Here is an 11,432-nt window from a genome sequence, read left to right as displayed (position 1 = left end):
TTGAGTAGTTGTTGTGGACATCAGTTGAGCCAGGCTTATGAGTAACTTCTTGAATCTTCATTGAGAATAAAGAAATAAATCAACTGTGCTGGAAGGTAGAAAATGCATAACAAACTGGATAATCTTTGGCTTGCGAGGCCTTGTTCGTCGAGCTGCTTGAGACTTCGAACTTATTTGGAAAAGCCCAAACGGGGTTCAGGGGGTGATGGAGACTTCCCTTGCTTATGTAGGCTGTTTCGTTGACCTATCAAGATACTCATCGCATCGACCCTCATTTGTCAGCTTCTCAAGCTACTGCTTTCACTTTAGGCAGCCGTTGGTAGTGTGGCATGGTCCTTGATGGAATGCACAATACTTTGTATGATCCAGCCTGGTAAGATTGTCTTTCATGGGTGGCGGCAGTTCGAACCAAGGTTTGTTCTTGAGCTTGCAGAGAATTTGGCCGATTGGAACTGTGAAATTGGTGAATGTTTTAGGCCCTGAGTCTTCTTTGGTAGAGGAACGTTCCATGTGCTTCTTTTCCGACTCGTTTTTGTTAGACTGCTTGGCCTCATCCCATAATGCATGCTTTTCTACCAAAGCATATGAAGCTGCTAAGGTTAGTTCTTCTCTTATGATCAGTTTTTTGAATAAATGATGTTCGGTGGGAAGCCCATTTCTAAATGTTGTCGTTGCTATGTCCTCGTTGTAGCTAACAATCTTGGCCTTCTCAACTTTGAACCTCTTGACATAGTCGCGAATTGTCTCCCTAGGGTCTTTTACCATGCTGAAGAGATGGTCGGATGTCCTTTTGATTGAGCGGTTAGACGAATACTCCTTAATGAAAACAAAGGAAAGTTCGTTGAAACTCTAGATGGACTACAGCGGTAGAGTGTGAAACCAATCTTGCACCTCACCTTGTAGAGTTGTGGTAAAATTTTTGCACATAAGTGCGTCGTTGTTCCTGTAGAGGATCATGGTACTGCGGTAGTGCTTGAGATGTCGATCTGGATCTTCGTCTCCCTTGTACAGAGTGAAGTGAGGCATAGTGAACCCGCGAAGTGGATCTGTCCGCTCGATCTCATTTTTGAATGGTGACATCCTTATGTTGGTCATGTCTCGTCGAAGCGCATCGTCAACAGGCTCGTTACGTTGGAAATTGCGCAATCGTTCAGTTAAGAGCCTCTCAACTTCTTCTTGAATTTGCCTCTGCTGAGGCAATGGAACTTTCGACTACCCCCGGTCATGACCTATAGGTTTGGGCCACTCTTCCCTATGATCGACTCATTTATGTCACGGCTGCGGTACATGTGGCATGTTCCTGGCAGGCAAACAGGTTACTCGCAGGCTGTCGGTTAAACTTGAGTCCGATTGAGCGACTGCTTCTCTCCGTCTACCATGATGCCTACTCCAATGTGAGGTGGAGAATACTCATTGTGAGCTTAGCTGTGAATGAACACTTTGTCTAGAAGGTTGTCCATATTGATAATCGGAGTGTGACTTCAATCGTGAACGTATGCTCGTCTATGGGCTTGATCGGAAATGCACGTTCCTCCGCACTCTAAGACGAGAGTATACGCTATCCCAAGGACCCAAGTGGGATCGTAAACTGCCAGAACGTTCGGATCGTGGTTGGTTGATGGGCTGCTTGCTGGGACGCTGGTAGAGAGGTTCATCTGCCCTTGTCCTACTTCGGAACACCTCGTCGGAGGCACGTTAGATCTCGGTACGTTGTAAGAGTTGATTCACCAAGGTTGTTTGTTGTGCAAAGACGTTCGTTAACTCTATCATTTGTCGAGACAAGTGTTGTTCGCCATTTAGATTGGAAGAGGTTGGAAAGAATGTGCCTCCTTGAGCAGTGGAAGTGTGGTAGGCTCCAGGCGTGAGATTTGAATTGGGAAATGTCAAATTCGTGGAGAAACGTGGTGAAAATGCCCCTGGATCTATCGTAAGCCCATAAATTTGAAGCGGGGACAATTGAACTAATCTTGGACCGATTTGGGCTGCTTGGAATGTCACGAGAGCAGGCTGGGCCATGAGAGTGGGCTACTTGGCGGGAGCAAGCTAGGCTGCGGGAGTAGGCTAGGCCACGGGAGCAGGTTGGGCCGCGAGAGCAGGCTGCTCAGTGCGTGATACTCGCAAATGCGAAGCTTGGGCTCGGCTTAGCAACGTATTGGGCTCGCATTGGGCATCAAGTAACATGGCTCGGGCCGTGGCTTTGGTGGCGTGGGCCTTGGATAGCACAGCTTGGGCCGTGGTGGTGAAGCCATGGACCTCGCCGCGGGTGATTGTCGTGGTGGCCACCGCGGTGGTTGCCATGGTGGAGCGTTGTGGTAGTGGTGTCGCTCCCTCTAAGATCACATTTAGTCTCGTGGATCGTCGCGGTCCCATTTCTTGAATATTGGAATTTTCACTCGTGAAATTTTTAAAATTTCTAGCCATTGTATTTCTCTTTTACGTTTTATCAAAGAATCTGTGCAAATAAAAAATTCTAATAATAAGAACGTACGAAAAAATGCAAGTGGACTAGAAAATAGAGAAAAACCTTTTTATGCGAGAGTCTTCTACGAGTGTGTGACTCTGCTCTCAATGAAAGCACCAATTTGTGGATGCAAATTTATTCCTCCTTAATCTTGGACAAAATTGCACCTACAAAACAATTAACACCTTTGGTTAAGGTCAAAAGCCTCACGTGCCCACGATGAATAGGGAGGGCTTTGGCCAAATAACCTCTTATGCCAAAGTTAGAATTTAAAGAGAAAAGTGTTTACATAGTTTTTGGAGTTTTGCAAAAGTGTGGACTTAGGTTTTTAGAGAAAAATGGGTAGTATGTATAGGGCATGGCCGGTCCCCTTTGGAGAAAAGGTGGCCGGCCTTTGGGATGCTTTTTGTGTGCATTTTGTGGTTTAATGTGTGAGTTATTTGGCAATTAATGGATTAATTAGGTAATTAATCTATTAATTAGCCAATTAACACATTTTTGGAATGAATATTTTGGAGGTTATGTAATTTATGTGGAATATTTTGTAAGTTATGGAATGATAGCTAATTGATTAGCTAAAAAAGGGAAAAAGAGGTAAAAATATATATGGAATAAAATAGATTTTGGGAGTTACGTTGTAAGAGGGATTTGATGAGATGGTTTTTGAATTGTTACTTTTTTGGGGCACTTTTGACTTGGTTGAGGGATGACTGCACGCTGCTCGCGCGTAGGAATCTCATTGTACCTCAAGGGTACTTTTGTCCTCTTTTGTCTAGAAATTCATGTGTCGCCTTGTGATTATTTTTTGTTTCACAATATATTCAAACAAATATGTTTTCACAAATGAATCTAGTTAATATATCATAATGTAACATGTATGATCTAGAACTATCCTCTTAATCTAAGAAGCTCAAGTTAACAAAAACACAAAAATACAAAGCTCTTGCACAACACGGTGTAACAATTCACTAAAATATATAAAGGTAACATGCCATCGGACAAAGAATAAAAAAAAAGGTTATTCGATGGCACAATGTCCAAAAACTTCAAAGGTGTTGAATCAAAATCAACCGATCTCCAACATATAGACCGAACTCCACGCACATGTTCAACAGCAACCAACCGAACCAATCTATAAAGTTGTTCGATCAACCAGGTCCGAACTCCCTTGGCGACTAGATTTTGTTCAAACCAATATTTTTCACTTTATCTCAACCCTAAACATTACATAATCAATCCAAGCTGTATTCATACCCAACCAATCTCAAACTCGTTAATATGAATTTAAATTGTAAGTTTTAAGGTCTCCAGTATCAACTCTCCAACCTAGTAAACTCATACTACCAATATATTGAGGAAATTAATGAAAAGTAAAGAGAGTGGAGGGCGATGGATTAGTGACACTTTAATGTACGGTGGTTTCGTCCCGAAGCTATTGCATACGAAAAAAAGAGAAAAAAAAAAACAAGAAAACCAAGAGAAGACACGTACTGTCAGCTGAACTATAGAGGAGAAAGGATGTTTGGATGAGAAGAGAAAATAGATAAATTAGTGGGAGAAATACTTGGAATAATGGCTGGGTGGGGAGAGCAAATAATTTATACTTTTAAAATGGTGTTGGATGTGAAGAGATTGCCCGGTGTCAAGAGTTAAAATTGGGTGTGACTAGAAGCTTACAATAAAAACTAAAATCATACCATTGAACCTCCTCGTCCCACCCTTTTTAATAGGACTTGCACCTGAACTACGGCTGATAAAGAAAAGCTTCCCGACCTACCACTGACCAAGGGAGCAAAATCTTGCAACTAAACCGACCCAACGAACTGAACTCGACGATGAAAGACATCATGCCACATTTGATACCGACAGAAACCTTAAACCCCCAAAGTGATTAAACTGTCGATCGGAAAGGGGTACCCCCTCATTTTTTATCGAGAAAAAAAAAACCGTAACTTTATGATACTAACCGTCTAGTTTAGTGCTCAGACAAAATATGTATCGTCACAACAAATTAATTATAAGAATTATAAATAAAGTCCCCATATACCCTCATTGCTTATTATCTAGAAAAAGAAGTTCATGACTCGTAGGCCTTCCACCTCCACCCGGCATTGCTCCGCCAAGCTTTCGCCCATGGTCTAAAGCTGGAGGATTGGAAGGCTTTCACTGGTTACCATTTTTGTCCCGTAGCATCCCTTCCTTTCATTCTGGACAGTTCAAAAGAAATTTGATGACTTGAAGTTGTGTCACATATTTAATGAGCATTTTTTTAATTTATTTTATTGTTTTTGTTCAATAAGAAAAATTAAATAAGGCTCGCTAAATATGTGGCACAATTTTAAACCATCATATTGCTTTTAAATGGTCAAAATTAAAAGGAGGGGATGGGAGGAGACAAAAATAGGAGGGGACAATCGTCCTCCTTTTACATAACGAATTTTTCCTATACGTATTGTTGGTGGCGAAGATTTCTCTGGAGAAGGATCGTCTGACCTTAGCATAGCTCCCCAAGGGATTGACACTTTGGATGTGTAGTCGGGCTCTTGCTTGTTGATGTGCTACAAGAAGAGGACAAAATTAGTTCTGAAAGGTGCCTTTGTGGGGTCTTAGGTGTAGGTTTTGAGGCTCGCAATCAAAACTAACTGAGTGTTAGGCGTGTCACTGCTATCTCAATATAGTAGATGTAGAAGGAGGAGGATTGTATGTTCTTTTTCTTGCCTTGTAAACAAGGACTTTTAGTTCATAGTTTTGTATGTTCGAATGAAGGGAGTCCAAATCCCCTTAAGTCATTTGCTTGGTTGTTGATTGATTTTAATGATAACATATCCATTAAACTAACCAGATCCAAATACAAATAAGACTCTTAAAGTAGGAAAACAGGTGTAAATGACTTGAATACATACTGGAGAGTGCATTAAGTAATAGATCTACAAATTTAGAGAACACACAAAGAGCGTCGGGCAAGATTTCACCTTCTCTGTCAAGGTTGAACCTCTTACAATCACTTCTCTTTGAATTACCAAGGGTTTATATGCTAAAAGGGGATGGATGGTAAACAAGTTTACACAAGGGAATCGATACTACGCCACTAAGGGAGATAGCAAAGCTTTAAACTGGACAAGAGATAGCTTGTCGCTAAAAAGGATTGAATCTGGGTTGATTTTAGCTTTTGAATGCAAATCTGGCTTGAGAGCAAAGTTTGTATGTTTGTTTGTTTGATTGGTTGGGTGTCATTGTCTCTGTGGCTTCTTTGGCACCCTTGGGCTTTCCTTCATCTAAGTTTAATGTTCAAATATTAACCCAAACACGTATATCATAATCAAAACCGTTTATTTCTTAAATCATCATTTCAATATCATTTGTGCAAAAATTCAAATAAATTAGTGATAATTTAGTCCTACATATGTCATAATATTTGAAATGCCTAGCCTAAAGATGTCTAAGTAATGTTTCATGGACTGTCATTTTTTTTTTTTTTTGAGGTTTTCATTTGGGTGTTATTCACATATGAAGTTCTTTTACATGAAGCTCCAATATATAACCTCATGCTGGGGCAAGTCTACTCTAGGCAGTTGGCCATCATTAGATGAATATCAAAGGCACTGCAAGATGCGGAGAGATTTTTTAATGTGATCAGAATACAGGGTGGTATACCACGTGTTATTATACAAATAGTCAGATATCTGTGTTAAAAAATTAATAATTTAAAAAATAAAATTTCTCACCACTTATATAGAAACATATGGTGTATCATTCGTGTTCTGATCATAATGAAAATTTTCTTCAAGATGTGGTCATAGAATTTTGATGTCAGCTTAATATAAGATTGGGATTGGGTTCCTTTAATTGGCATGCATGCTCTCCAGATAGCTAGGTTCTTTCGAGGGATACATGGTGTTTATACCATACTTGACCAATCTTGAAACTACTGAGCATCGGTCAACGTTATACCGTCAAGGACCCAGAAGAGTTTCCCTCCAATCAGAAGGCCAATCACAGCGCGACACATGTCGACATCAGAAGCCAACCATAGCGCGACACGTGTCAACATCAGAAGCCAATCATAACACGACACGTGTCAATATCAGAATGAAACTAGAAACTAGAAACTCCCTTCTATAAATAGAGATCATTCTCTCACAATATTTCTGAATGTCATTTGTATTATATCATTCACTAGTACTCACTGAATGAGAGCTTGAACCTATGTACTTGTGTAAACCCTTCACAATTAATGAGAACTTCTCTACTCCGTGGACGTAGCCAATCTGGGTGAACCACGTACATCCTGTGTTTACTTCCCTGTCTCTATCCATTTACATATTTATTCACACTAGTGATCGGAGCAATCTAGCAAAGGTCACAAACTTGACACTTTTTGTTGTACCAAAGTCCTCACTGATTTTGTGCATCAACATTTGGTGCCTTCTGTGGGAACGACACTTATTCCCACTCTCTTCAGCTTTATTAAGCTGGTTTCCACCATTTGTACACTCTCTTTTGACCAGGCATCCCTCTCCAACATGGGGAGTGAAGGAAGCCACAACACGCAGAATGACACCCCTTTTGCACTTGGTGCGAGGCAACGAAAGAATGAAGGAAAGAAGGTTGCTCTTCAAGCTAAAGTTGATGAGCTAGAAGCTCAAAACAACAAGATAGCAATGAAGAATGAGGTCCTCCAGGAGCAGTATGAGAAGCTGTTTGAGACGCTCCATGAAATTAGGCGTACTCAAACACGCGAGCTCGTTACCCCTGTGGACATCAACCATCATCTGGGTGCCCCCCAACATGGAGGGTCACCTTCGTTCGACATGGGTATCCCTGATAAGGAGCGAGCTAATCATCAAAACATTAATCAACATGAGACTTCTCTCAACCCAGCTGCTTCGACCCGAAATAGAAGAAGTAGAGGAAGACGCCTCCTTATAGAATGAGTGGAAGGATCGAAAGCCGTCTTTCGTGACTGTCGAGATTTCCTAAAGCAACATCGAGACAATCTTATCCATGTAAACTCGAAGATCAATGACCCAAGGGTCTCTGAAAAACTCGATCCCCTCCCATGTCCCAGGCCGGCTACCAATTTGGGGAAGGGGCAACAAGTCTTAGAGAAACACGAAGATATAGGGGACTCAGAAATGTTTGGACAGACATACCTTGGAAGTCAATACGGCGAGTCCAGGGAAAAATCACATGCTTTTGATCAAACCTTCATACTTCCAAGAGGATATGGAGATTTACGAAAGAAAACTCCAGTGGTACATGACTCCACTCAGGACCCTCTTGTCCTACAACTTCTTAAGGAAGTAAACAAGTTGAAGGCCGAACGACAAGCTGAGATACCTGATTGGAACCAACCTAAGTCTGACCCTCTTACAAGGAGGATCCTCGACACCCCCTTCAAGCGAAGATAAAATAAAAGCTTGGTTTACAACTCTATATTGGAAGGGAGGACCCAATTGAACACCTTAACCTCTTTGAGTCCACCATAGCATATCGGATGCACACCGACGAAGAACGATGTCTTCTTTTCCCCTCCACCCTCTCTGGCGGAGCTCTAAACTGGTATTGCCGTCTTCCACTTGAGACAGTAGACTCATTTGAGGAACTGAGGAAACTGTTTATCTCTCAACACATATTCCAGACTGATTGCTTGCATTCTGTAGATGACTTGTACACTATTCGCTAGAAGCTAGACGAGTTACTACGAGAGTATGCCGGTCGTTTCAGCCATGAGTATTCTCGCTGCGTTGAGGCAGATGACAAGACTGCCCTCAATGTCTTCACGGTAGGCCTACGTGATTGTTTCTTCAAGTGCATAATCAATGCCAACACTTGGAAGACTTATTCTGAGGTGATGGCACATGCTTACAACCATGCCTCCGCCGAGGCAATGACATATCAAGGGAAACCCCCCACAACCACCCCTTATCAGCAAGTATGGAGTGAAAGCCAGATCTAACCAAATGAGAAAACCTCGACCTTCTAAACGGCAGCAGTGTCTCCCTTTGCCTTACTTAATACTTTGCCAAGTCAACAGACATATCAATCTCAGGGCAAAAGGAAAGATTTTCATCCTCACCAGTCTCATTTTAGTAAAAGGAGTCAATGACACTACTTCGATAACCATGGGTATTGCCATGATAATCCCCGACCCCAGACAGTCAACATAGTGGGTCAAGCACGTGTCAGGACAGCCCCTACCCCGAAGTATGAGACATACACACCTTTGAACGCCATATGCGTGGCCATTTACCCCAGCATAGCACACCTGATACCGAAGCTAAAGCCGAGGCACCCAGATTACAAGCCCACGAAGAACACGGGCACGTTTTGCTGCTACCACGAGCATAATGGCCATGACAGCGAGAAGTGTATCACCCTTCGTGATCATATTGAAGCTTTGGCACGTGAAAGAAAAATTGATCAATTCCTATTCACCCTCCAATGGGTAATCGTAACCAACTCCAGGTGAATGTGATATATTCCATAAGTGGTGGCACACCCATATCTAAATCTTCCAACAGGGCCATGAAAAATAGTAAACGAGCTTTAAGGTCTGACCACCGAGTGTTTCACGTGGAAGACATCAGGGGAGGTAAGTATCAAAAGCCTAACTGGGATCCCATATGTTTCTACCCTGAGGAAGAAAGAGGTATCATCTTGTTGGAAATGTGCCCTAAAGCCAATCATGTGATGATACTTTACGGACATTTCACATGTTAAACTAATCTAGTTTAACATATAAAGGGCATAGATTATTGTTTGAGCCGTCTCATATAAATGTTATATGCTTAAACGATAAAGTCCAAGGAATATGTGATTGGGAGAATGTAATCTAATGAAGTTAGATTCTTGAGACCATTCTTTCGTAGACACATCCTAAACGTTCCTGATCATAGGATTGCCAATTGGGGCATTCTGGAAACTGTTAGGCCAGCCACAATTGGTCTAATGTCTGGGTGCGTATGGCGGTACACTGAGAGCACCTTTCAAGTCGGCTGACAAAGAAAGAAAAAAGGGTTTCGTCGTCTTTTTCCCGCTTTCACCTGCGATTGCGAAGGGATTTGAGGCCGGTTTTCAATTCGCCTCTCTCTCTCCGGCGAGGTTTGACTTCGCGTGGTGGGAAGGCCTTCGCTATTCGCATCTTCCCGTCCAGCAAAGAAAGTGAAGGGGAGCGGACAGCAAGTTGGAGGACGCTGCGGAACCGCGTAATTGATCCATCTGCGCTATTCCCTAATTGAAGCAAGTTAGAAAGCCTTCAGAGCCTCAGCCCCTACCATTTTTTTCATAAAATGAAAGCTGACTAGCAATCGCTCGTTTTTAGTCCGTCAAGATCAGTACGTACTATGTCTTCTCTCAGGGAGAGTGATTAGTCTCTAGTCATTGGTGTGTGTGACATCAAGACAAGTACGGTAGGTGCTCAATAGAGAATGAGTTCACTGAACGCGATCAACGAAGAGTTCTCATATTCCATGTCACATAAGAACTCATGGTTGGGATAATGCAAAGTAGTCCTTTGACCTGAGGCATCATAGTTGTCTTGTGGTTAAGACCTTGATCTTTGATTATGTCAAAGTCATCCCACCAGGAGGGTGTCCACGGCATCGTTGGGGTCAAGCCGCTTAGCTATGGAGACAAGTGAATGCGCAACAAGGGATCTCTAACCTTCAAACCGTTTGAGGGAGAATACTCTCTGATATGATTTGAATCTCTGGCCAGAGTATGAATGAGATTAGGGAATGCGTTCCGAATCACATTCAAGGTAATCATATAAGCACAAGACACACATTGGATAGTAGACATGAGAAAATAAACTATCAAACCAAACAATGTGGTCAAGAGTATTAGATTAGAGAAGGACCGTATTGCATTTGTAATCTCGAACTGAATAGGTTCTCTAACCTCTTCTGATTAGCTTGGGTAACCATGATATGCTGCTAGGTGTCACTCATGGTTTGTGGAAGCCCTAAACGTGTATAATCACTAAAGGGAGAATTGAAAATAGTTTCAATTCACAATCGATGTAAAATGGTTTTAATCGCCCACTACCTCGCTAAAAGGAACCTAATGGATCGCACACCGTGAAAGGTGGAGATTGGAGATTAAACGGAAATGAGTAAGAATGATTAAATGGTTTAATCATTTATTTATGGCAAGGATTAATTAATATGTTAATTAATCAAACGAATAAGTTCGTTAAAGACTTCGGGATAGTTTTGGACCTTAAGGCCCAATGGGCTTCGAACGTCAAGCCCATTAACTTAAGTTGTATGACAATTTAATGAATGAAGATTCATTAAAGCCCAAAAGCCCAAAATCCCCTAAATGGCCAGCCATGATGAAATGAATTAGGGTTTTGGTTGTTTAGGTCACTTAAAGAAGTGACTATATAAATGATTTTATAGCCAAATATTCATTAAGTGTTAAAATGGGTTTATTTTGGGGGAAAATTGGTGAGAATTGTCTCTCCATTTCTCTCTAAAGAGGCCAACACCTTGGAGGGTACATCTAGCAATCCTACTACTCCAAGGTCACTCATTTCTTCTTCAATCTCTCCTTGGTGTAGAGACTTAGAGGTTCTCAATTTTGGGAACTTGGAGAACCTATTCTTCCATCCAAATCCATGGATCTAAGAAGCAAGGAATGAAGGCCCTATCTCTTTGGGTGATTAGCCTTTGCTTATGCAAAGAGGAATCTACAAAGGTATTAATTTCAACTCACTTATTTTTGAGTTGATTATTGGTTCACCAATCTACTAGGCTTTGAATTTCATGGTCATGTTTTGTTTTTGAGTACATACAAGCATGATTCCGCCTTTTAATTGTTAATTGCATGCTATATGATGTTGCTCAAATGAACATGTTTTTCAAAATAATTCCTTCAAGTGGTATCAGAGCCTAGGTCTAGTAGTTGGTGAATCCTTTTGTGTTTTGTAGTTCATAAGTTTGTGATCTAAAAGTTGTAATTGTTA

The 11,432-nt window shown here is 41.5% G+C and overlaps 1 protein-coding gene across 1 annotated transcript; it reads right to left on the bottom strand.

Moving 5' to 3' along the window:
* Positions 1 to 300: 300 nt before the first annotated feature.
* LOC126626739 (uncharacterized) lies at positions 301 to 1,095 on the bottom strand. Its single transcript, XM_050296137.1, has 2 exons — positions 892 to 1,095; positions 301 to 816 (listed from the first exon to the last, which is right to left on the bottom strand). Exons 1-2 carry the CDS (start codon positions 1,093 to 1,095, stop codon positions 301 to 303), a joined length of 720 nt encoding a protein of 239 aa, XP_050152094.1.
* Between the last annotated feature and the right edge of the window lie 10,337 nt (positions 1,096 to 11,432).

The sequence above is a fragment of the Malus sylvestris genome, chromosome 6 (genome assembly GCF_916048215.2).
Source record: "Malus sylvestris chromosome 6, drMalSylv7.2, whole genome shotgun sequence".
Taxonomy (NCBI): Eukaryota; Viridiplantae; Streptophyta; class Magnoliopsida; order Rosales; family Rosaceae; genus Malus; species Malus sylvestris.
The sequence above is the reverse complement of the archived record's forward strand: the minus strand, read 5'-3'. Positions and strand labels throughout refer to the sequence as shown.